Here is a 25,782-nt window from a genome sequence, read left to right as displayed (position 1 = left end):
CTGAGGTGGCAATGGCTTCTGGCCAGAAGTGTTTCGGGGCTTTTGACTCTATAAGCATAGAACGAGTCATTTCGAGGAGAGATCGATTTTTCCTTTCAGCCACACCGTTTTGTTCGGGAGTATGAGCACATGTGGTTTGGTGTATAAGACCTTTGTTTTGGAAGAGTTGTTTCATGGTAGAATTAACGAACTCCCCCCCCATTATCTGACCGAAGGACCTGAATGGTTTTGTGAAACTGAGTTTGGATAAGGTTATAGAAATGGGTAAAGTGTGACAAAACTTCAGATTTTTGTTTCATGAAATATATCCAGGTCATGCGAGTGCAATCATCCACAAAAACTAAGAAATATCGAAAACCTTGCCCCCCAATAACTGGTGCGGGCCCCCAAACATCAGAGTGTACTAAGGCAAATGGGGTTTCAACACGAGTATTACTTAATGGGTAAGAGTTCCGATGACTTTTGGATAAAAGACAAGTTTCACAGTACATGTCATGCTTAGGAATAATACTAGGAAATAATAATTTTAAGTAACCGATAGATGGATGACCCAAGCGCCGATGCCAAAGCCAAGCTTTCCGGTCAGCTGATCCGTGAGTTAACATGGCAGTCCCTTTTTGAGCTATCTCATCCACATAGTAAAGCCCATCACGTTCAGTGCCACGTCCAATTATCTCTCCGGTTCGGATATCCTGCAACAGACAAAATTGTGGCTGCATTAGTAACGTACAATTCAATTCCTTTGTGACATGACTAATGGATAATAACTTATGAGACATCGAAGGAATATATAGACAATTTGATAACTGCAAAGTTGGGGAAATGTTAACGGTTCCAGCCCCCTCAACCACCGTAAATTCCCCATTGGCAGTTTGGATATGAGATTTTAGAGGTTTCTGAAGGTTGGTAAGGTCTGAGGCATCATATGTTATGGTATCGGTTGCCCCACAGTCAAAAATCCATTTATCATTTTTCTCATGGCCATTAGATACTGCACACACAACTCCAAGCTTCTCGAGAGGCTGAAATCGATTTTGGCAAGTGGTTTGGGAAATTATGGAATTTTCAGGAGATTTGGGGGCTAATTGTGACTGAGAATTTTGGTGGGGTAAAACCTGCAATTTCCCAAAGATTTGGGGGCTTCCAATAAAAGAGCCCCCTAACCCTAATCTACCTGAATCAGGCGCCGCCTCTCCCCTCATCAATTCTTCACTCCAATCGTGAATTACACTCCCACTTCCGCTGGCAACGAAGTTTGCTGCCCCGGTTGTGTTCGCCGGCTGAGCAGCTTCATTTCTGGTCCTTCCTCCTGGCTGGACAGCACCGGCGGTTTGCACGACCCCCTGCACGGCGTTGCCTCCGTCGCCTCCAACTGCTGCGGCGGCGTGCCCGCCACGGTTCCAGGGTGTTTGCGGTTGCGGCGGCTTGCCGTGCTTCTCTTCCCACCAATCTGGATATCCAACTAGTTCAAAGCATGAATCTTTTGTGTGTCTTTTCCGTTTGCAGTAGGAACACACCAATTTTGACTTGTCTTCTTCATCACTTCGCCGATTTCTATCATTGCCACTGCCGCGACCACCACTGTTGCTGCCGCGACCACCACCGTTGCTGCCGCGACCGCCACCCCGAGAGCCGCCGGTAGGGTTCTGCCACCCTCGGATGGCGAGGCCAGTTCCAATTCCATCCATGGCAGCTGCTCCGCCGGTGTTTGCCTGTTGTAACACTCGGAGTCGTGTCTCCTCCTGCTGAATCAGGTTGTACGCATAGTCGACGGAGGGAAGCGGGTCCATTTTCAGTATCTCCCTCTTAGTTGTTTCATATTTGCTATCAATTGCATAGAGAAACTGACATACTCTCTGATCTTGTATGAATTTGTTATGAATCTCCATATCCTCTGGACATTTCATTGGGTTCGTCTGTTTTTGGTCGATTGAAATCCAGATCTCTCCCAACCGGCTCCATATTTCTTCTAATGAACTGCTTCCTTGTCTCAGTGTGGTTGCTTTGAACTGAAGATCATACACCTGGATTTTATCTCTTCCGCTCCCATATGTGACGGCCAACGCATCCCATATATGCTTTGCCGTCGGATGTTGTGAAACTCGACTGACCAGTCGAGGCTCAATGTTTTGTACTAACCAAGTGATCACACAGTGATCGGCTTGTTCCCATTGTATGAAGGCTGGATCGGTTCGCGGTGGGGAATGAGGCACTCCGGTGACGTGAGATACCATTCCCCGACCGCTTATTGCCGTCTTCATCAATACGGACCAAAGGGCGTAATTTTCTCCATTCAACTTATTCCCACCAATGTGGAGGGGCTGCGTGTCAATTCTGAATGGCATGGCAGCTGTTTCTGGTGGATTTGGTTGGTTCATCGCAAAACTATTGCGCATAAAGTTGGCAAATTGCCGGGCAAATTCATCTGCCATAGATGAATCTGAGGTTTCGGTTACTATATAGTTGTCATTTGACATTTTGGCTTATGGTTATAGGTACAGCGGAAAAAGGAAAAACAAAAAAACGGGAAGGGGCCGAGAAAGGTATCAAGGACGATGATGATACCTTATCTGAGTCCAAACCCGCTCTGATACCATGTTGAATGGTATAGACAACATATTTAGAGAAGAAAGCAATGGGAGAAGATTATTGTATTTTGATTGAATGATGAAATGGTACTCAACACCCATATATTTATAGGGATGTTGGTGACTTTTGAGATCCTACAATAAATGTATATTCATGGAACTACACTACTATTGGAACAATGCATGCATATCTTCAATGCTTCTTGGAACTCTATTCTTCTTTAATGCTTATTGATACTTCCCCTTTTCTCAACAATATATAGGGTTTTGATCTATGCAAAACCATTCTTAATACAAAAATGCAGAACCAAGCATACAAAAGTCATTTTTTGGTCATTGTAAGCTTATTTTTACGTCATTATAGTAAGGATGACATGAAATGATCTTAACATGACCTCAAACCCAAAGTTTATAATATGACCTAAAACTGCTTTACAATGACCCTCCGTGTTTTTGTTTAATTATTGACCATTGGATTGTCAAATCTCATGGTCAGGATTTGGTCTGGATTTTGTATTGAGATCAAGTTTTGTATTGATCATTTTCCTATATATATGTATGTATTAAAAAGTGAAATCTCATGTTAAAAGGGGGGAGAAGTCAGTCTTCACATTGATCGCCGATTAAGTTATTATAATATTTGATTTAATACTTTAATAATAGTAATAATATCTTATATGTTGTATATTTAACAAGTGTGGCATGCGATATTATTTATTAAAAAGATGATGTGGGTTAATACAACAAAAACAGAAACAATTACTATAATTTTGCTTTTGAATCAAAGATATTTTTTAATCACTAAATCTAATCCAGCTTTTAGAATTCAAATCCTATAATTGTGCATTTAAAGTTTAATAATAATCGTATATTATGAGTATCGTTTGGATATGTAGAATTAAAAAGAAAATGAAAATGAGTCATATATGGCACGTGAGGGAAGCATGAAAATAGGAACGCAAACTCCGTGGACTTATATACTACGTTAACTTCAATTATTTATTTCCACTTAAATTACGCCACCCTACCTGCCTCTATCACCTTATACTACTATTTCACCATATCATCTCTTTACCATTCTTTCAACCACAAAAAAAAAACCTATTTCTTATTAGGGTAATAGCCGAAAAAATCATGAACTTTTGGACACTTTCATATATTTCAAAATAGTGAATTATATCACAAATATATGCGAGTTGTGTAATTTTCCTAACCCGACCCTGAGTTTTTCGGGTAAAATTGGGCTCATTTGAAAACACTACATATTTTTAATGTGTAATTATATTAGAGTAGTCATCCTTTGAAATTAAAATGGATTTAGGCAATCAAGAAAATAATAGTAGTGGTGCCGTCGCCTTCACGAACACTTGAAGATAATGAACAATGAATGTAACTAATAAATTGCATCTGAATCAGTGCATTGATTGGGAGATTCCATAATTAAGTTTGACGGGATGAGTGAAACTCCAGGTAATGAGAAACTTCTATTCTTCAACATTCAATATACTAATACCAACTTACACATATTTTCATACCCTCAAATATAATACTAATACACATGCATGGATCATTTCATTTCCCCCTACACCTTTTTTTTTAAATATGTGATTAATGATTTGTATGTGGGCATATATCACTGGCATAACTAGAAATGCAATTAAGGTCCCCATTTTAAATGAGGTTTTAATTGGGGCCTTGGGTTGTCATGTACTACTATCATACTTGATTGAGCTTCGTTTTACTTTTTGGAGTGATTGCTTACGGAGATAGACTTCCCCTACAACATATAGTAATTCCTTAATTAGATTAAGAGTTATGATCATTATGTTTTTTGCGTGATACATACATAATTAAGATGGAGTAATATGACATATATATTCTTTTGGTTAATAAGACCTCAATATAAAGGAAAGAGTTCATAGTTTATGAATTAGATCGTTGAAGTTGAATGAAATTTATTTAATTTCAAATATATCATACATACATTTTATAAACTACAGTAGTAACTTATTAATTTAATCAGTCAATAAATAAATATCCATTTTAGTCGATGGATTTTGAGCATCCCTGTGATTATGAATTTAATGGAGATTGTTCTATAGTGAACCACATAATGTTTAAAGAGTATAACAAAATGACCATAGTCCTCGCAACATTTCAAATGGGACTAGCGTTAGAGGGAATCCGGCAAGTATGAATTTAGAAATATTAATTACATCTGAAAGAGACCAAAGAAGAAAACTGTTATGTACCTCTTTGGCTTCATCGAGAGCACTAGTCGATTCATCCAATAAAACCAAATTTGGCTTCGAAAGCAACAATCGAGCATATGCTAGGCGTTGCTGCTCACCAATGGAGAGTACACTAGACCACTCATATGTACTGTCCAGATTAAATCGCGATAATATATAGCCAAGTCGAACATCTTCAAGAACTTGAATTAGATCATCAGTTGAAGGCATCTCTGCACTAGCATCCATGTTTCGGGCAAGCATCAGGAAAGGCGGCGAACCTGAAAGGATGCATCAGCAATGTTGCACAAGAACAAGTGCAAACATGTGTCTGTGTTATCATAATATCCTGGCTTAACCATAGTTTCCTGATTCATGCAATCCTTCTCTAGTTAAATATTCACACAGCTCTTTTCGTAGATACATACAATACTGGTCAATTTCTGCTACTGTCCACACAAAATTATGAGCATACATTATTTAGATAAGATTTTTAAGTTTTTTTTCTTAGTGCAACAGGAAAATTCTTCTTTTAAAGAGCTAATATGATTGGACCAGTTTTAGGTATAACTAATCTCATTTCATGGGCAGATCCATAATATAGGAAGCTTGAGATATCTGGCCACATGCTTACCTTGAAACAAGAAACTAGATTATTATAAGAAATTTCTCCTATCATGCTTAGCCAACAAGCCCTTAATGTATTCACCTCTGGTATTTCATACAAGCAATTATCATGGAGTGGTGACACAAAAGAAATTTTGTAACAGTTGAATTAGCACTGCCTGAATTGGGTGTTGTGGTTCACTCCAGGTAGGATAAAGCAATTGTTGATGAAGTGTTTCCAAGACCATATATGGCTTCTGAGGAAGGAAAAATACACTGCTTGCATCTCTCTTTTCAAGTATATTGCACTCAGGCTTAATCTTATCCACTATAGCTATATCAGAAGAAGCAACATCTTTACGAAGGCAACGTGAGGAATCCTTCGCATTGCTGTCATAGAATTTTATTGTTCCCTTCCCAAAGCTCCACAGACCAGCAATAGCTCTTAGTAGCGAAGTTTTACCACTTCCACTAGGCCCTGTAATCTGTTAGTGCAGCAATCAGACCATCCTCTAATTTTTACATCTTAAGACCGCAAATAATTACCAGAAGATGTTCTTTGTCGAAGATCTCCAGAGACAGGTCCCTAATAAGAGTAGCTTTACTTGGAGTCAAAAGAGTCAGATTCTCAAGCATTAGTAACTCCCGACCTCTTCCAGGGGGCATGGATGCATTATATACACAAGAATCATTTATATTGCAAAACTCACGAACAACTTCTTCAGTAGAGTCGGCCTCAGTTACAGTCTCACTCTTACTTAAAAGATCATCAAATTCACCTAATATATCAAAAGAATTAGCATAAATTCACAGGCATGAATGCCAACAGAAGTTGACAAGAACACCACAAAAAATGGTTTTCCAATAGGCGGAAGAGGAGATCCTAATTTAGCACTAACAATTTCTAAACCTGTATGGGTTTGATGATTGGAGTTGAATTAATCATGATACTTATATGATGGTAGGTTATTTCAGTTGCTCTTCATATTATAAGTGCCAACAGTTTGTCCCACTTTAAATAATCCAAATGGCAAAAAGAATCTGTACCTAGTCGATCTATGACAGCAGAAAAGGCACTGATAGCCTGAAATTGGTAGATTATAAGTGAAATATCTCCAAGTATGTTATTGAAAGCAGACACAGACTGATTTATGACTCCAAATTCAATTTTTCCAGAAAAATACATTGGTGCAACAACTGCTGCTGGAAGAATCTGGATCAAGTACCGGTAACCACTAGTGAAGAAGTCCAGATTTCTGGAAGATGACAATAATTTCTGTAAATTTAAAAAGGTAAAGATCAAAAAACTTGTAGTATGGTAACCAATTATGACATGCATCAAAGATGGGAAAGAAATCATATCAATGGTGTCTTAACGGTCAGCTAAGCTTGATAGTGCATTATGATACGTATTGATATTTGTGGTTATGGTGTAGTTTCTGCATTCAGCATCCATCCATTTGCTTCTTTACTACTCTCTGAAGAACCAGACAAACTCTAGCACTTTAAACACTAATTTATCTTATGTAGTCAATTTCAATTAAATAAGAATTTAGTTGTGTGCATTGGGAGGAGCTTTAGGAATTAAAATGTACTTTTGAAAGATTTCTGATGCCCTGGATATTGATATGACGGTTGAATTTATAGTTCAACGCAGGGAATGATCCAAGGTGCAATGGTATACTAATATGGCTGCATTTGCATATTCAGGATTATCTGTTTACTTGGTTTTCTATTGAAAACTATGCTACAGTCCAAGTCACCAGATTTTAATCTGTCCCTAACCCTTGAGAAGAAAATAAATAGGAGTGCTACCACAAACAAAGAATCCACATTGCAACAAGTGAGAAGGAAGAATGAAGAAGAAGCTACAGGTGCAATAACCCAAAAGGACACATAATTAATTGAAAACTTTCCATACACTTTGATTTTCAAATGCACTGCTAAATCGTTTCAGCAGTAATTGGATCTCATTTTCCTCGCAGCCATAAAAGGCAATGGACTCTGCATTTTCTCTAACCCGGACAAGTCCGTATATGAAATCTGCTTCTTTCTTTTCTTGCAGGAAGTTCAGAGTGACCAAGTCCTAACGAAAGACAGTTCTTAATGTTACGAAGAAAATTAAAGCACTGAAACTAAAAGGGCATAGGAATTATAAGGATGCAAGGGTAACAAATCAGTTCTGATAACTACTTGTGATTGAAGAGTAAAAATGAGAAAGTTACCCTCCCAAGGAACATACTAATAGCTGTTCCACCAAGCGAGTATGCAAGGAGTACAGCAAAAAGCGGTGGATAAATGCTGTACAAAATATTACTGAAAGATATCAAGTCCACGGTAGCACTGAACAGCGTCAAGGAAAATGCAAGAGCTGTCCCGGTGAAAGCACTTAAATCATCAGCAATCCGCTGGTCAGGATTATCAATTATTGACTGAGATTGTATTTTATAGAACGTTTGATTCTTCATATAGCGATCCATATAAAAACTTGTCATCCAAGACCTCCATCTCAAAGAAAGAGTGTCTTTTGCATAATCTCTCAAAACAAAAACCTGAAACAGTAGCAAATTTAATAGGGATGGCATAAACTAAACATAATTCCAACAGTATGACAGCTATACATAGCGAGGGATAACATCATAACAGAACTGAGGAAGCACTCCTGACTCAAAATACACTCCTTAGAGCTGGCAGCAACACACTGCCTTGCTTGTAGATAAATGGTAAACTCTCTCTGTGTGTGTGTGTGTGTGTGTTCAAATTCAAAGTACAGAAATGGTTCAACAGTTCTCTTAGTGGTGAGAAGTGCATATCATCATTATAGTAGTAGTTTACGTTCACCCAGCTGTTTCTCTATTGCCTTCCACACTACGATCGCACAACCAAATTCAAACAAAAGAATGTATATATGGGAAATTCACCTGCATGCCTTGACAAAAACTCATAATATTGTACTCAATTTGAAATATGTATGTTGACACTTATCTCAGACAAGAAAATGATGCAAACAGAACTCAGCATGTGGAAAAGACCTAAGAATTTCCAATACCTAAAAAAAGAAGAGCAGTGTGCTCACCGGAATTCCACCAGCAAATGCCGCCAGGTAGTACACTAACTGCTTGGTGAGCCGTTCCTGATCCTTGTCTTCCTCAAATCCAAAGTGTCGCTCTCATCACCAAATCAAACAACAACAAGCAGATAAAATAGAAAAAATCATACCGGCGAGGGCGTTAAAGAAGTCGCGACCGAGGAAATTGAAGCCGACGCTTATCGCAGAAGTTCCTAAGGTGAGAGCAAAAACGGTGGCGAGCCACCACCTGGCCGCGGCTCTATCGTCAGAGAACCAATACGGCGCAGCCATTCTCCAGAACCTTCTAGCTAAATTCTGCACATCTGGAGGCTTCCTCTGGAGATTGATTGTTGTAAGAATTCATGGATTTAAGACCAGCCTTGGTTAGCCATGTTAAAGTATGAACATAAATACTAGGAAATGATAGAAGAGTTTCAGATATGAGAAGATACGGATGATTTAATATTTTGCAGAAATTAATCAATTACATTACATATATACTATGCTAAACAAGAACGTGTTTCATGACTATTCTAACAGCTGCCACAATCTTCATTCATAACTATTTTAACTGTTCACGATCTTCATCCATTACTTTTCTAACTGCCAACTCATTTGCTGCATTGCCAGTCTGATCTTCCAACTCCTTCAAGACAGCAAGTCGTCCAACACTTCCCCTCAATTCGAGAGAAGACAGAGGACAAACTCCGAGTTTGTTCCTCAGCTTCGAGAAGAATTGGTAACTGAGAGGCTTTGTAAAAATATCAGCTATTTGATCATAAGTCGGAACATGACGAAGATCCAATTCCTTTCTTTGCACCATATCGCGAACAAAATGAATATCGATCTCTATATGTTTGGTCCTGGCGTGCAATATCGGATTAGAAGCCAATGCTATGGTACTCAAATTGTCAACCCATACAACTGGTACTCCAGAACATTGAACACCTAGCTCAGTGAGAAGGGACTTCACCCACGTCACATCCGAAGCAGTGTGGGTTAGACTTCGATACTCAGCTTCCGTACTAGAACGAGAAACTACAGACTATTTCTTTGAACACCAAGATATCAAATTTGAACCATAGTATACTCCATAACCTGAAATCGATTTTCTATCATCAAGATCACCTGCCCAATCCGAGTCGGAGAAGGCAGTCAGAGTGTTATTAGTTCGCTTGATGTGGAGACCATAATCTAGGGTACCAACAAGATACATAAGAATCATCTTCACTGCCTTCCAATGTGAATCAAGAGGGCATGACATGAATTGACTGACTTTATTAACACAAAAGCTGATCTCTGGTCTAGTTATGGTAGCATATTGTAGTGCTCCCACGGCACTACGATACATCTTTCCATCAACTGTTGGATTTCCTTCGGTCTTGCATAGCTTACAGTTTGAGAGCATAGGAGTGGGACACCCCTTAGCTCCCTGCATCTGGAGTTTCTCAAGAAGTTCCTTCAAATAATTAGTTTGAGAGAGGTGAAGACCATCCACTGTCTTAGTCACTTCAATGCCAAGGAAATGCCTCACTTCCCCTAAGTCCTTGAGCGAGAAATGAGAGCTAAGACTGTTGATAACATGTCAAATGGAGGATGGATCATTCCCTGTAATCAAAATGTCATCAACGTATATAAGCAAATAGATGGCCGCATTCTCCTGGACTCGAAAGAATAAAGAGGTGTCCGCCCGGGATTGAGAAAAGCCGAGAGAAGAAAGAACAATACAGACATTGGAAAACCATGATCGCGAAGCTTGCTTGAGACCGTATAAAGCCTTGTTGAGCTTGCAAACAAGGTTAGGAGCACCTTGATGGAAGCCAGGAGGTTGCTTCATATAAATCTCCTCTTAAAGGTTGCCATGGAGAAAGGCATAGCTGACGTCAAGGTGAGTAATTCCCCGACCTGAGGAGACTGCAATGCTGAGAATGACCCTGACCGTATTTGGCTTCACAACGGGGCTGAAGGTATTGTTGAAGTCAAAGCTAGGCTGTTGGGAAAAGCCTTGAGCAACAAGGCGCGCCTTGTAGTGAGCAATAAATCCATCAAAGTCCTTTTTTTATTTTGAAAACCCAAGTGCAACCAATGAGGTTGCGGCCGGGAGGTAGAATAGTGAGTGTCCAGGTATGATTACGAATGAGTGCTAAAAACTCTTCATACATCGCACGTTTCCAAATGGGAATGAGAAAAGCATCAGAAATGGAACGAGGAACACCTATGGGAGATGGGGAAACCAGATAAACTTTAGGTTTAAAGATACCCGCACGAGAACGAGTGACCATCTGATGTTTTGGAGTGGGAGGAGGTGAAGATGGTTCGGGAGAAGGAGATGATGATGATGATGGTAAAACAGGAGCAGTTTGTGTAGGAAAAGGAGTAGCTGTATCAAGAGAGTGAGCAGCTGAACCAGACGTAAGTGGACCAGATGATAAAGATGGAGATGGTGTATCTGTAGTGGGAGTGGAGATAGGACATGATGGAGCAGGAGAGAGCAGTGGAGGCGGCGATGAAAGTGTAGGAAGCAGAGGTGCAACTGATAAAGGTGTGAGGGCAGGAGGCTGGGGAGATGAAGAGGTATGATGTGAAGGATAAGAATGAGAGAGATGAGGGAATGAGGTTTCATCGAAGATAATATCTCTAGTGATGAGAACCTTACCACTAGGTAGTAGAGCCTTGTAGCCCTTGTGTGCATCACTATAACCCAGAAAAGTAGCTGCCTCAGAGCGGTATTGGAGTTTATGCTTATTGTAGGGACGAATATGAGGATAACAAAGACAGCCGAAGACCCTTAGCTCATGGTAGCTTAGCTTGCAGTTATGAAGCTTTTCAAATGGAGAGATGTTGAGAAGGACTTTGGATGGGATTCTGTTGATGAGAAAAGCTGCAGTCAGAAAGGCATCATCCCAATGCCGTTGTGGAAGACCAGACTGAGCGAGCAATGCCAAACCCATCTCGATAATATGACGGTGCTTTCTTTCGGCTAGCTCGTTTTGCTGTGGATTGTAAGGGCATGATACACGGCGGGTAATCCCAGAAGATTGAAGAAATGAACTGAGACCTTGATATTCTCCTCCCAAATCAGATTGAAGGATCTTTATTTTGTGATTGAACTGATTTTCCTCAGACGCTTTGAAGTTTTGAAAAATGACCCCAACTTCAGCCTTAGATTTCAGCAAATAAAGCCAAGTGAAACGAGTGAAGTGGTCAACAAATGTCACATAATAAGAATATCCATTCTTTGATATAATTGGTGATGGTCCCCACAAGTCACTATGTATAAGATGTAAAGGAATAGTATAAGAGGAAGTGAAAGAGGGGTAAGAGAGTCAATGGCTTTTTGCGATGCAACAAGGATGACACAACACACTTTTTCTCATTGAATCAAAAGGGATGTTACAGTGGGTGAGAGCTTTCTCAGTCATGTCAAAAGCAGAATGACCTAGCATCTTGTGCCATAAATCTATGCTAAAAGTATTAGAACTAGAAGAAGAAAAAGCAACAGGCAGAACATGCTCTAAAGAAGCTGGAGAAGCCGAAGGTGAGCTACTGCAACTTGGAGAACTTGGAGGAATTTGAGGAGACTTTAGAACTGACTGATGAGGTGTGTGGATGAGGAAATGGTAGAGACCACGATCAAGGGTTCTCTTGAGGATGATGGACTTGGTGATTTGATCCTTTACATAACAGAAATCTGGATGAAACTCAAAGAAAACATTGTTATCCTTTGTAAACTGAGACACACTAAGCAAATTCTTTTTTATTTGAGGAACATGTAAGAGATTATTAAGTAGCAGAGTTCTTGAGTGACTAGCATGACAAATCTTAACACCATAACCATCACCAAGTTTCAAACTTGTACTTCCAAAATATTCTGAGCATGAGTTCAAGTTTGAGAGATCACTCGAGACATGATTGGTAGCACCCGAGTCCGGGTACCAAGCTGTGGAGTGAGAGCCTTTATAGTTGCATTCAGAGAGTGTAGGGTAGCTGGAAGGACGAGAGTGAGATGAGGCGACGAAGCTGGGATTTCCACAAGCAAGCGCCATGTGAGCAGATGGATCGAAGTGGAATCCAGTCTGCTGAATATGTGGTTGGTATCCATGTGCTTGTTGAGTTGAATGGGCAGCTCTTTGAGAAGGTTGGGGAGAATAACCTTGTTCAAACCGATGCCAGCAATGATCAGCCGAGTGTCCAGGCTTTTGGCAGACTTGACACACCAACCGATTTCCAGTGCGGCCTCCTCGGCCGCCACGACCGCCTCTATTGCCTCTGCTTCCTTCCCCTCTGGAGGGATTATAGGAGTTCCTGTTGTGTTGGTTTCCATCCCTTCGTGGAGCACCAGAATGCATAAGATGAGTCGGTGGTTGAGAACCATCGAAGCTAGCAGACACGTGAGATTTGGCAGACTCAAGCCTTGACTCAAAACTGTGTAAGAGAGCACTCACATCTTGAATAGTCCATCCATCAGATCTGGAAGTTATGGTCGCCATGACTGGATCGTACTCTGCACAAAGCCCGGCTAAAATGTGTAGGATCTGATCTTCTTCAAGGATGCGACAACCAGCAGATCCAAGTAAACCACAGCATGTTTTAACTTTGTTGAGGTAGTCCCTCATACATAAATTTTCTTTCTTCAATGTCTGTAGTTGCAGCTTGTACTGCATTACTTTGGCTTTTGATTGGCTGGAGAAACTGGTCTCTAAAGCTCTCCAAATATCTCGACTAGTATCGAGACCGACCACGGAGATCATAATGCTTTCAGAAAATGATCCTTGGATCCATGCCGCGAGCAACTGGTCCTGGCGATGCCAAGATAGGTATTCAGGATTTTCCTTCTCGACGCTTGTTTGAGTGGAGGTGACAACTTTGGGAGGAATATCATAATCTCCCGTTAGAAAATGTTCGAGACCATACCCTCTCACAGTAGCAAGGACATGTTGTCTCCAGATAAGAAAGTTGGATTCAGATAGCTTGACTGAAATAAGATGATTATGCGGAAGAATGGGTATAGATGAATTTGAAGAAGAGAGTGAGGATGCATTTATGGCAAATCCAGAGTTCTCAGATTCAGCCATGACTTAGGGAGAAAGAAATAAGAAAAACAAGAAAACAAGGCTAGGATCATAACTTTGCGCTCTGATACCATGAAATAATTCATGGATTTAAGACAAGCCTTGGTTACAGCCATGTTAAAGTATGAACATAAATAATAGGAAATGATAGAAGAGTTTCTGATATGAGAAGATACGGATGATTAAATATTTTACAGAAGATAATCAATTAAATTACATGAATACACATATATATTATGCTAAACAAGAACGTGTTCCATGACTATTCTAACTGCTGCCACAATCTTCATCCATAACTATTTTTAATTGTTCACGATCTTCATGCATTACTTTTCTAACTGCCAACTCATTTGCTGCATTGCACGTCTGATCTTCCAACTCCTTCAAGACAGCAAGTCGTCCAACAATTGTAACACAAACAGTTCAATTTTCACTCAAACTAATGCGAACAATAATAGTAATCGTAATAAGTAGCTAAAGCAACCTCATTGGATCGCTGCGGCGGAACCGAAGACGAACTCGCGACGGGAACTGAAAACGACGTGCGGTTACGCTTTTTCCTTCGCGAATAGACGAGCATTGAAGTGTTAGGCATTAGTGCGAAATGGTGCAACTTCTTGTGTTTCAATTGGTAGCCATGGCAGCCGCTTCTAAATGCTGCTTTCACCGTGGAAATTTTTCACCGGCAGGTAGGTCGGAAAGTGAAGTCCGATCATTTTCCCGGCGCATCCCAGTTTTGTTACCGATGTTAATCTGGCCAACTCTTTTGTCGGGTTATTCGATTATTATGGCCAATCAGTTTTTAATTATAAACTTTCAATTTTTGCTTTTTGGACTTAACTCGTCGGACTGATCAGATTGTGGAATTTAAAATTTTAGTACTCCTATAATTTTTTAATTAATAGTAATATTAATAATTTTATAAACTTTCATAAATATTTCGTATTTAAACATTTTATTTTAATTCAAACTTTAAATGATAAATCAAATATATTTTCAGGTGTATTTAAAAAAATATTATTCACTTTTAAAAGTTTTAAAAAAGAATGAAATTGAAAATAAAATAATGGAATTAACTTATTTCGGTAAAGGGTTCGGGTTAACCCTATCGTGCTGGGAGGAGTATTTTGAAGTCCATTTGGATTGTGATTATTTTAGCGTTATGAATTTATTATTTTAAGGTAAATGAACCATTTCTTTTTTAGGCAAAAATCAATTCATATGTTTAAAAAAGAAATTTCTCAATTAATTTGGAGAGAGGGGCCTTACTCATGTTACATCTACAAAAATGTTGGAAAAAGAGTTTGATGAAACATTCAAACGACCAGCCTATAATCAATTTAGAGGTCATAGTAAAAGAATTTAATCTTGCAAACATAGCAGAATAAACAAGCTTCTGATTTAATAAAGGCTTGAAGAACATCAAGTTGTTACAGCTAATAGCCTAATACTACAATTCTTTAGGGAAGAAGAGGGGAGAGAAGTGGATTATGACTACTGATTTACACATCTCCATTTTGTTTTCCTTCACCAACTGCAGAAGCTGTCGCCATGGCCGCCGCCATCACCTCTCCAGGAGGCGGGTGGTCAAACTTGCACGTTGCCCCATACTTGCATGCTCCAGTCTTCATGTAATATGGGCAGTTGATAGCACCCTGCATACTTGTTTCTCTCACAATTACTATAAAGAAAACATAACTAGTTAACAACTAGAGAGGTGGAGTTCAAACTCATGATTCCTAGTGTTGCAAAAGGAATCAATGAACCTAAACAAACTAGAAGCTTGAACCATTTTAGATTAGCTAGCGCTTCAACGCTGATCCTTCAATGCTATTGTATCACCACTCCGCACAAAAAGAAAATTAATAAGCAACTTCAGCCTCCAGCAGAACAAATTACCTTAAGTGTCTTAATTATGACTCTTTCCCCAAAAAAGAAAGGGAACTAACCAGTATTTTTCATAATAATATGAAGTGGAACCAGGGTCTTTATGTCAAAATATACCTCTCTTCTTGGTAGGCCAGCAAGAGTTAGTTTCACATTTTGCTGTGGAGACCCTGTAGCTGATGCAGTGGGTGCTGACCGATCGATGGGATGGTGAAACTTGCAGTTATTCCCATACTTGCATATCCCTTTTTTCATGTAATACTTGAACAGAAAGAACAAGATTAATAAAACATTGCACAAAAGAGTGGAATATAACTTCGCAGTAACAAATGCTTGGCAAGGGTAAACCATATGCATTCAAATTTCAATTATAATAATGTAAAATTCATAACAGCAAAAATACAGTTAAAAGCTATTGGTGCAATTCATCAAGAACTTCCTACAGATACCCAAACAACTTGCAAGTGACAAATTTTGAAGTCTGATTATGTAAAGTAGGTACTTCATAATTAAATAAAGGCAAAATAGAGCACCAAGGTTCATATCAAACAACAGAACGTTACAGGGTCTGAAAGTCAAGTAAATAAGTAACGGAAATAAAACATACGTACATCACATTCCTGTTGTCCAGGTCGTTGAGGGAAAATAGTTGCAGTCAAACCAACCTGCAACCAGCAAAATTAAGGAATACTATGAAATCAGTTCCAAGTTAATAGTAATGACTATCAACTTATTGCCAGCATCAAGTTTCAATAAAACACCATTTCCTAGCAAATAATAAATGAAAGACATAAATAATAAAGAGGTATCTAAGACAACATTTAAGGAAAATTGTGACAATATTTATGAGTTTCTTATGCAAATTCTGTTACTACAGTCGGGCCAAGTTTTGACGAGCTCAAGATTGAACTGCTAGTAAACCAAGCTCAAGTTAAGTAAGGAAAGCTCTAGCTCCTAAATGACACTTTATGATAGCAGGGCCCACATAACTTACCAACTCACCACACATTTAAAGTGGTGCCCTTACTCCACTCACACATCACCAACCATTTTATTAAAACTCATGTCATCCACAATGTGACAATTTTTTTGTGGACAGAGGGAGTATCAAGTTCAAAGCCAGTGTATAATCTTCTATAAGTTATCCGCTAGCTTATAAGGAGTTGACAAACGAGCTCGTGAGCCGAGTACTACAAAGATTGATATCCGTTCATGAGCCTACGGGTTTTTAGTCAAATTCTGAGTAGTTCACAGTTGTCTCAGCTTGCTTACACCCCGAGATGCAATACATAATCTTAAATTTCCACATATGTTATGCACCTGAAAATCAGCATGATGTACAAAACTTCAACTTTACCATAGTTTGAGAGAGCCTTGGATCAAAATTTGGCAACAGAGATGCTGCCGGAGCAGCAACACCAAGACCGTAACGAGCTGAGGGTGAGGTAAGAAGAGAAGAAGCAATAGCAGCTTGTGGATTGATCACTGCATATCGTCACTCGTAAATAAAATGTAATTAAGCCGAAAAGGTGGCATAATATAGATACATCTCCATACCATATCTGTCCGGATGGCTGTAGCGGCATGTGGTTCCATACTTGCAGCTGATTGAGTGGAATGGAATATATTAGTATGTTGCCATTCTTGATATGTAATTACGTACACTAACTAAAGCTACATTACAAGCCCATTAATGACATATATTAGTAATTAAGTATTGACCTGCCAGTTCTCAAATAGAATGGGCAATCTTCTTCACCCTGTCAAATGAAACATAAAAGGACGTCGAAGGGGTTTAAACAGTCACCAAGAAAAAGTAAACGTTTGTCAGCCTCGAGCTTTCAATTTTTAATAGCTTTTGGGAAATTGGATTGGAAATCCAAAATTTTCTTGATGACATTCTCCTTATTAGTCAAATGAACAACAAACATCTGTGAGACACACACTTCATAACACATTCCCCACCCCCTAACCCAGCCTAATTCAGAAGGCATAAAGAAACATAAACAGCCAAGCACATATTGCAAAACAGAGAGGGAATTGAGAATGGAGGCAAAGGTGTCAATAAAAGGATGCTTCTGTGTTCATTTTCTTCATGTCATTGTGGACCAGGAAATGGACGACTACATGAGATACGAGATGAGACATCACGCATAATAAGCAGGAGCACACCAGAAACCATGACAACTACATAAAGCATTTCATTTATTAAACACAATTTGAAACAATGAGGGATTTTATTTCAGCAAATGATGAGCAAAATATTTTTTTCAAAGAAAATTTAAAGAAGAAATATAGAACATTTCAAAAGAGGTCAATTGAAAAAGCCATACAGGTCTGATTGGAAGGCCCTTGGAGTTGTGCAACAGAGCAGGGGCAAAAGATGTTTGCACTGCCTTGTTCTCTCCAAGCTGCCCATTAATATTCTCTTCCACAATTGATTGAATCTGAACTGAATTGGGGTGGTGAAATTTGCAGGTTGAACCAAATTTACATTTTCCAGTCTTCACAAAAAACTGCTTAAATTACAGAGAATTAGGTTTCTCTACAAATTCAAGAAAAAAGTAACGCACTTTCGTAAAGTATCTTACGGAACATGTAGGCTCTGACGGTCGCTCAGGCAAGGCAGAGACGTCACTGTCCTCAGGAGCACCCTGAAACTGAATCGACAAAAAACAGTTTGAAATTTTGACAGCATAAATATAAAAGACTATTCCAGGAGGACTTACAGCAGGCTGGATGCTATCTTTAGGGTGGTTGAATTTGCACCTAATACCAAACTTACATTTTTGGGTCTTCAAGAAGAACTGAAAATTTTTTAACAGGGAAATACAAATTTAGTTAGAAAATCATGGCTGCAGAAGGGCAAAATTATTTCCAATCCAACTTACAGGACAATCTGTTTCGCCAGGTCTACTGGGAAGGGCTTCACTAGGCACCAATGGGATCTGTATTGCAAATGAAAGATCATATAAATTAATTTATTATGACAAAATCATGGCAAGAAACATTTCCAGTATACCCGCCACAGAGAAGTAGTGCAACAACTTATGTAGAGAAACCAAAGCATAATTACATCTTCAAATAAAGGGTAGCGGTAAGCAATAGCATATATTTTGATCTAAACTCCTGATTTCATACAGCATAGAACTTTAATTCACTTGCAATAATTTTGTGTAAACTCTGGAGCTTTGCTTGTTAAAAATGAAACCAGAGTTGTGGGAGTGACATTTAAGAGTTACTCTCAAACATTTCAGTGCATGCATTGTCTAGGGAACTTAACATAGCGTGGCATGAAATAGTACATGAGTACCAACATTGATATGCGTTCTCCAGAGAAATACTTTCACCTTCCATCTTAGAAGCATTAGAGGAATAATATTAAGATTTACATTTTAGTAACCAGCTGTACTTATTACAGCCTAGTGAAACTGTGAAATTAGTGAACATAAAGGAGTAAAGGACATAACTATACAGTACAGCAGCTCTAAAGTTCCACTTTTTTTCTGGGAAGCAACCACTTTAAAGAAAGGTAGAAAAAAATGGGGAACAGAGATAGGAATTGGCCATTCACCATTCAGTGTGATACTAGGCAGCATCATTCAATTTCCCAAATGAACAGGCATAATAAAGCACTCCCAAGAGATGAACGGTATAAGGTAGATAATGTGACTGAAATCATGCTATCATGCTGCCAATGAGCTAACTGAAGGTTTAATCAGGAAGGGAGCAATATACCCGGTTCTACTGTTACCAACGTAGACATTCTAAATCATTAATAACATAACCATTGACAAACTACATTATCAACGAAGTAGAAGGTGAAATATAACATTTCCCATCAGATAAGTGCGATCAAAACATTATACAAGATCATAACCATATAATGATAATATAGATGCAGTATAATCAATTTTTGCACTACTTAAGAAATACTCCCTCCGTCCTACTTAAGATGACACGTTTTCCTTTTTAGTTTGTCCCAACTAAGATGACACATTTCCTTTTTTAGAAACTTTCTCTCTCCAATTAATACACCCAGCCATTTTTTCCCACTCCTATTAAAATATTCATCTCTCTTTCTCTCTCTATTTTAATACTTACACTCACCTTTTCTCTCTCAAATTAAACATATTAACCAATAACTCATAAAATCTCGTGCTGGCCAAGCAATGTGTCATCTTAGCCGGGACGGAGGGAGTAGCACTTAATAAACCGTGGCAAACGTAAAAATGTGATATCAGTACACATATGATGAAAAGTACGATTGTTATCAGACATCAGCAACGTTACTTATAAAGGGTATATTGTCAAGGACATCAGCAACGCTACTTAAAGTATAAGGATAATAGGATATATTGTCAAGGACACAACTGACAGCACCAGATCAAGTGATGTATTATACATAAGAAGTAGGATTTGATAATAATTGATTGCTACTCATAATAAAATAAAATAATTATATGACAACCACATTAGCCAGCTTGAACTCTGGGATATGATATAAGTAGAAAATAATTGAAGTAACTGAACTATGAAGTATTACTAAATAATAGAATAGCAAAAAAGAATCACCTCTTTCCAATCAGGGATTCCCCCTTCTGGGACCCAAACAGGATGGTCAAACTTGCAGCTCTCTCCAAATTTACAGGTTCTTGTTTGCATATAAAAGGCACAGTCCTTCTCACCGGGCCTCTGGGGGTATATGGGAAAATGGCCCGTACTCTCATATCTAGTGCGCTTGGCTAAAGGGTTTGATGAATACCAAGCATCAGTTTGCCCAATCTTGTTATACGCACCCAAAAGAGTCTGGTGATAGGGTGCTAGATGGATAGTAGACACGTATTACAAGAAAACCCGTAATATAAGTTATTACATAAATAGGATATTCTCTTATATATTTTGTAAGAAACCACAGAAAAAATTGCATTAACTGCTAAATGTTCTTAATATCATACTCGTATGCCTTCAGATTATTCATAAATTAGTATTGGTTCTGTAAGTAAATCACTAGTCAATAGTGTCACCATATCGCTGATGATGGCACATATAATGAAATAATGAATAGTACACTAGATAAAGTGAATAAAACTTTATGAAACATGGAAAATATACCAGATAATGACACGGTTATAAAAATTCCTTTCCATGCAAAGTTCTATGAGGAAGGATAAATGCTTCTTCAAATTACTTTCTTCACATAAGCACCCTCAAATATTCAAGTTATTGTAGCCTTTCCAAGGAAAGTTTTTCAGACGCACATATTCTCATCTCAACAAAGGACCTACATGTAAACCACTCAACGAATTGATAAAATATAATATCATTAGCTGTACAATGCATCCATAATCGCTTCAACTTCAGATAAGCAAGAAAAGTTTCAATGCATACTGATTACTAATTAAAAAGTAATTCCCGGCACTAAGAAAATAACCAATTGCAGACGCAACCAATCTGCCACCACCAATTTAGAAGAAAAGTTCGGCTGATGATATTGATACAGTACTCTAAAAACAGAAACATTTTTTTTTCTCTCAGTTGCTTCAGAGAACCCCTGAATAACAAATAAGTATAATCTGTAGTAACACACATATAGCGCTCGGCATTGTCATAAATTTAGTTCAATCTCATACACTACCAAGATTATTGGCACAACAATTAGCTGAAACTAGGACACTTCGACCAAATAAATGAAGGAATTGTCCAATTAGGTAAAAAATTAAAAAATAACACGAGGAAGAGCGAAGATAACTTACATTCAGCTGAAGTGCGCTTCACACCAGCATAAAGCGGGTCGGTGGGGACAGCTGCAGCAGCCAAATCGACACCGGGTGGTCTGTATGAGTACAAGGAGGTGGTGGAGGGGAGGGCGGGGATTCTAGAGTAGCTCTCGGGGTTGTAGAGCAGCGAAGAGGAGGAGAGGGAGGAAGAAGAGGAGAGTTGGTCAGCCGCCAAGTACCTAGAAGAAGTGGCGAGCAATGAGGTGTCGGAGGGGGTGTAGGCGTCGGCGGCAGATCGGGAGTTGCCGGCGCCACCGCCGTAAGTGGTGGAGATGTAGCCGTAGAGGTGGTTCGACATGACGATGGAAGTGTTACTGATTTAGTGAAGCCCTAAGCGGTAAGTAATAGCCAATTCAATTTGAGTGAGATAATAAATGTCTAATTTTGTACTATGCTCAATTCTTTAAAAATTCTTTTATTTATTAAAAAAATAGTAAAATACGAGTCATGATTTTATGTACTATCTCCATTCCAAAAAAAAGACTAATTTTCCATTTTGAAATATCCACTAAAATTAGATTAATTCTAAATATAGAAAGTAAATTGAGGAAGAAGAAAAAATGATTTCTTGTATTTACGAAAAAACAACAATATAAGTGTAGTTAGTATTGTCTCCATTCATTAGTATTGCTCATATGTCGTGCATGGAAAACAATGCATACACGCTTTTAAATATATGTCATTCATTTAATAATAGTACTATTATGGAAACAAAAATATGCCAAAGTTGATGAGATGCATGCACACACAAATAATTTTATCAACATTTCATGGAGTATCATTTAAAGTAAATTACTTCTAATAAATTGTTTAATTATTATGATCGTGTTTTGATACAATAATTTTGTGATATGCACATAATTCGCTTTCATGCACAATAACATCTATATACTTCCTTTGTTTCCAAAAAATTAGTCTAATATACCTCTAGATCATTGTAAAAATATAGTACTCTTCTGTTCCACTCAAGATGGACACATTCTTGAGTGACACGGAGTTTTAGGTGGAATAGTTGTTTGTGATAAAGTAGAGTGAAAAAAGTGATTGAATATTTTAATAAGGAGAGAGAAGAGATGGATCTTATTCTAAATATAGAAAGTGAACATATTAAATATGACAAACTAAAAAGTAATGTAACCGAGAAAGAGAGCATGTAATTATTCTTTTTTATATGTATACTGATTCTTTTCATCTATAACCAAGTGTCACCTCAAATATTAGGAAATTGCACGTTCTTTAATTTGAAGTGCACAATTCACTATTGGCATAGATCTTTAATCCCGAATTGTTTGTATAATAGCACAACACCTCATAATGAAATTTACTCAAACCTTCATTGGTTTCATCTAGTTTCCATATTCATACACGTAGGAGTACTAGTTTTCTATGCCAATGCCAAACTTCTTTCTTCGAACTTTTCATCCATTTCACCCACTTCCTTTTTTTTGCCTTGAAGCATCAAGCATGTATTGTAAATGTCTCTTTCCAAGTATTTGATTTAATGAATGACATTTTTAAAAAGTCCTGATTTAAATTTGGCTATAATGAGAGATACTATTGTGTTACGAGCTCGCCGGAGGCTGGAGTAATTGACGAGCATACTAGCGTCGACTTAGCTGAGCCGTCTCCAACTCAGCCTGCGTCAACGGGAGTAATTGACGAGCATACTAACGTCGACTTGGCTGAGCCGTCTCCGACTCAGCCTGCGTCAACGACAGAGACCGAAGAGGAGTCGCCAACCATGGAAGAATTGGAGGATCAGCCCGGAGAAGTCGCAAACCATGACTCGGAGAGGAAGTTGAGGCCGAGACGGGAAATCAAGCGGCCGGGACGCTACCAAGACTTCGTCGCCAAGTAGCGCCCCAGTTGTTCGACGAAAGGCGCGAATGTGCTGATGAAGACGTGTTTTTAATTTATTTTGTTTATTTCTTTAATTTCGTTTATTTTCTTTTTGTTTGCTCTTTTTCCTTATTTTCGAATTGTTATTGGGTCGAGCGTTTTAAAAGCTCCGTTGGGTTTTCTTTATTGGTTCTTTCCCGACGTATAGGATTAGGTCGAACCAACCCTAGGGTTTTAGTCTTATAAATAGGGCTAATTCATTAATTCCGAGCTTAATTAATGAAGAAGTATTTTGCCCACATACTTGTGCAATACGTCTAACAAACCGAAAGCTGCCGACGGAGGAGATCCTCCACGCCAGTAGGGAGTGAGCCGCCGACCTCAGAGATTGAGGCGCTGGATTGATTGTGTTGCTCGCGTATTCGACGAGATTTTCTTCGTTAAGAGAACAACGCTCTTAACAACTGGTGCTTTCACCTTGAACTCATGGATTTAATGGAGGATTCACAGCGATCACCATCGGCTCTAACCGGGGGAAACGCATAGAAACTGGTTCTCGGTTCGACACGACGACCGCCGCTAGGAAATCGCTGTGACATAGGTGGAACATCTCGTCCTCCACCCAGGGGGGATCAGCCGACTTTGAGCCGTCATGGGACAGATACGGGGGGTGTTGATCCGATTACTCAAGGTTTTGATCGGATTATGGCACGTTTTGATCAATTGGAAGTGCGTGTGGATAATCTGGAGTTGCCATAGTCTCGAGACGTCGATCTTGCGGAGGAGGATTTTGATTTGGATGATCGGGAGTATGCGGATTATAGGGATATGGATGCTATGCAGCTCGTTGCGAACCCTCGTCAACGCCTGTTAGGGTTTGGCGAGAGAAGGGGTGCGAGGGGCGGCAGACGTGGAGGCCTAAACCGCCGTGATGATGCGTGGAGAAGGATGGATTGGCAACAGGAGAGGGTTTTCGACACTCGTGCGGTCCCGTATCAGCCCCGTCGTCTATCCGGTTGGGACACACCAGCGGCTCGTCAACGGGGATGGCGTGATCAACGACGCCGAGCGTCCTGTTGGGACCCGCCAGGAGCAAGAGATCGAGCCCCATACCCATATCCTTAGGAAGGGCATCACGGAGTTAAAATGCGAGCCCCTCACTTCGACGGGTCAAATGCCACGAATTGGATCTCAAGAGTGGAGTATTATTTCGATCACATCATGATGCCAGAAGAGGATCGTCTCCACTACGTAGTCATGCTCTTCGACCCTCCAGCCGCAGAGTGGATTTTTAATTACAGAAACAACAACCGCTTTGTGACATGGCCTGATTTTTTGGAGGATGTCCGTCACAGGTTCGATCCACAGAGTTTTCGGAATTATATTGGCCCTTTGGCCAAACTGGTTCAAACCGGGTCCGTGGCGGAATATCACGACACGTTTGAAAAGTATTTGAACCGGGTTGAGGGAGTACCTGACTACATATTAATATCGGTGTTCATAGAGGGTCTGAAAATGCCCATTCAGGTGAAGGTGGAACTGCAACAGCCGCAGACGTTGGCTGAAGCGATGGCGCTGGCCTTGCGCTTGGCAGCAAATCAAGAGCACCGATATCAACAGACATCGTCAATGCAACGACGGCCATGGACTTCAAAGGACCCTCGACAGTCAACGTTGCCACTTACCGCACAGGCCGGCGGGCCTACTCAGGCGACGAAACCGAACCACTTACCTCAGGAGCCGGAACGGCTTCGTGCGGTCCCAATCCGAGTGTCTAATGCGAAGAAATCGGAACGCTCGCGGAAGGGATTATGTTGGCATTGCCCGGAAAAATATACCCCGGGCCACGTTTGTGCGACGTGATTATTGTGCTATGTAGGAGACGCCGAGTGGGAGGACGCGGGTCAGGGTCTGGACGACCCACCAACTGAGGAGGAACTGATCACGGAGGATATCTTTCATCTCCACTCACTCACAGGAGGGAATCGCTTTATTCCTTTCCAAGTCCTAGGGGAAATTGGACTCACTAAGGTCCGAATCTTGATTGACACGGGAAGTACTCATAATTTCCTCCACTCCAGCTTTGCGGAGAACTTACAACTCCAGATATCGCGTACTCGACCCTTCCGAGTGTATGTGGGGAACGGCGCCTCGCTCATATGTTCACACATTTCTAGACGAACCAAATTATCAATACAGGGGACCGACTTTCACACGGATTTACACATCCTGGATGTACATGGATGGGATGTCATACTCGGCATGGACTGGCTAGAGTCTTTGGGTCGTATTTCTGCTGATTTCGTGGGAAAGACGTTGGAATTTCAGAGGGATAACAAATCGGTGATATTACAGGGAAGCCGACCGGGACCCCAGCTGATCTCGATGCATTCGCTAGCCCTTTTGGCATCATCCTCCGCTGCTCATGAATTTTACGAGGTCATCGCGCTGGACCCGGCTGAGAAACACGCCATCCGGCTCGGTTGATGCACCTGATTTCCCTACAGACCTTCCGGCACAATTCCGCCAGGTGCTCGAGGCCAATAGAGCCGTGTTCGAAATCCCGACAGGCATGCCTCCGCCTCGACCTTTTGATCACAGAATACATTTGCTCCCGGGCACCAAGCCGATCAATGTTCGACCGTATCGTTACCCATACTTTCAGAAGAATGAAATTGAGCGGCAAGTCAAGGAAATGATGTCTCAGGG

At 39.8% G+C, this 25,782-nt stretch overlaps 1 protein-coding gene and 1 pseudogene across 2 annotated transcripts; both read right to left on the bottom strand.

Moving 5' to 3' along the window:
• Nucleotides 1–12,912: 12,912 nt before the first annotated feature.
• LOC121778036 lies at nt 12,913–13,048 on the bottom strand (annotated as a pseudogene).
• Nucleotides 13,049–14,944: 1,896 nt separating this feature from the next.
• On the bottom strand, nt 14,945–21,591 carry LOC121777504 (zinc finger CCCH domain-containing protein 37-like). 2 transcript variants are annotated; one of them, XM_042174777.1, is made up of 12 exons: nt 21,211–21,591; nt 20,030–20,277; nt 18,346–18,402; nt 18,184–18,261; nt 18,046–18,114; nt 17,788–17,970; nt 17,177–17,214; nt 17,012–17,058; nt 16,812–16,939; nt 16,066–16,119; nt 15,572–15,715; nt 14,945–15,222 (listed from the first exon to the last, which is right to left on the bottom strand). In XM_042174777.1, the coding sequence occupies exons 1-12, from the start codon at nt 21,530–21,532 to the stop codon at nt 15,070–15,072; spliced, it is 1,521 nt and encodes a 506-aa protein (XP_042030711.1). In that variant the 5' UTR covers nt 21,533–21,591; the 3' UTR covers nt 14,945–15,069. The 2 variants fall into 2 exon arrangements, with proteins under 2 accessions (XP_042030711.1, XP_042030712.1); XM_042174778.1 differs by having other exon boundaries at nt 20,030–20,199; nt 21,211–21,590.
• Nucleotides 21,592–25,782: the final 4,191 nt, after the last annotated feature.

This window comes from Salvia splendens, chromosome 18 (genome assembly GCF_004379255.2).
Source record: "Salvia splendens isolate huo1 chromosome 18, SspV2, whole genome shotgun sequence".
In the NCBI taxonomy this organism is placed as follows: domain Eukaryota; kingdom Viridiplantae; phylum Streptophyta; class Magnoliopsida; order Lamiales; family Lamiaceae; genus Salvia; species Salvia splendens.
This window is presented reverse-complemented; position numbering and strand designations above follow the sequence as displayed.

Bases quoted from the DNA above. Each gene is read 5' to 3' on its own strand.
- LOC121777504 (XM_042174777.1), bottom strand. From the start codon at position 21,532: ATGTCGAACCACCTCTACGGCTACATCTCCACCACTTACGGCGGTGGC. The intron at 17,215-17,787 runs GTATGGCTTTTT...TTCATTTGACAG, and splicing joins AGGGCCTTCCAATCAGACCT to GGTGAAGAAGATTGCCCATT. The intron at 16,120-16,811 runs GTAAAGTTGAAG...TGCTGGTTGCAG, and splicing joins CAAGGCTCTCTCAAACTATG to GTTGGTTTGACTGCAACTAT.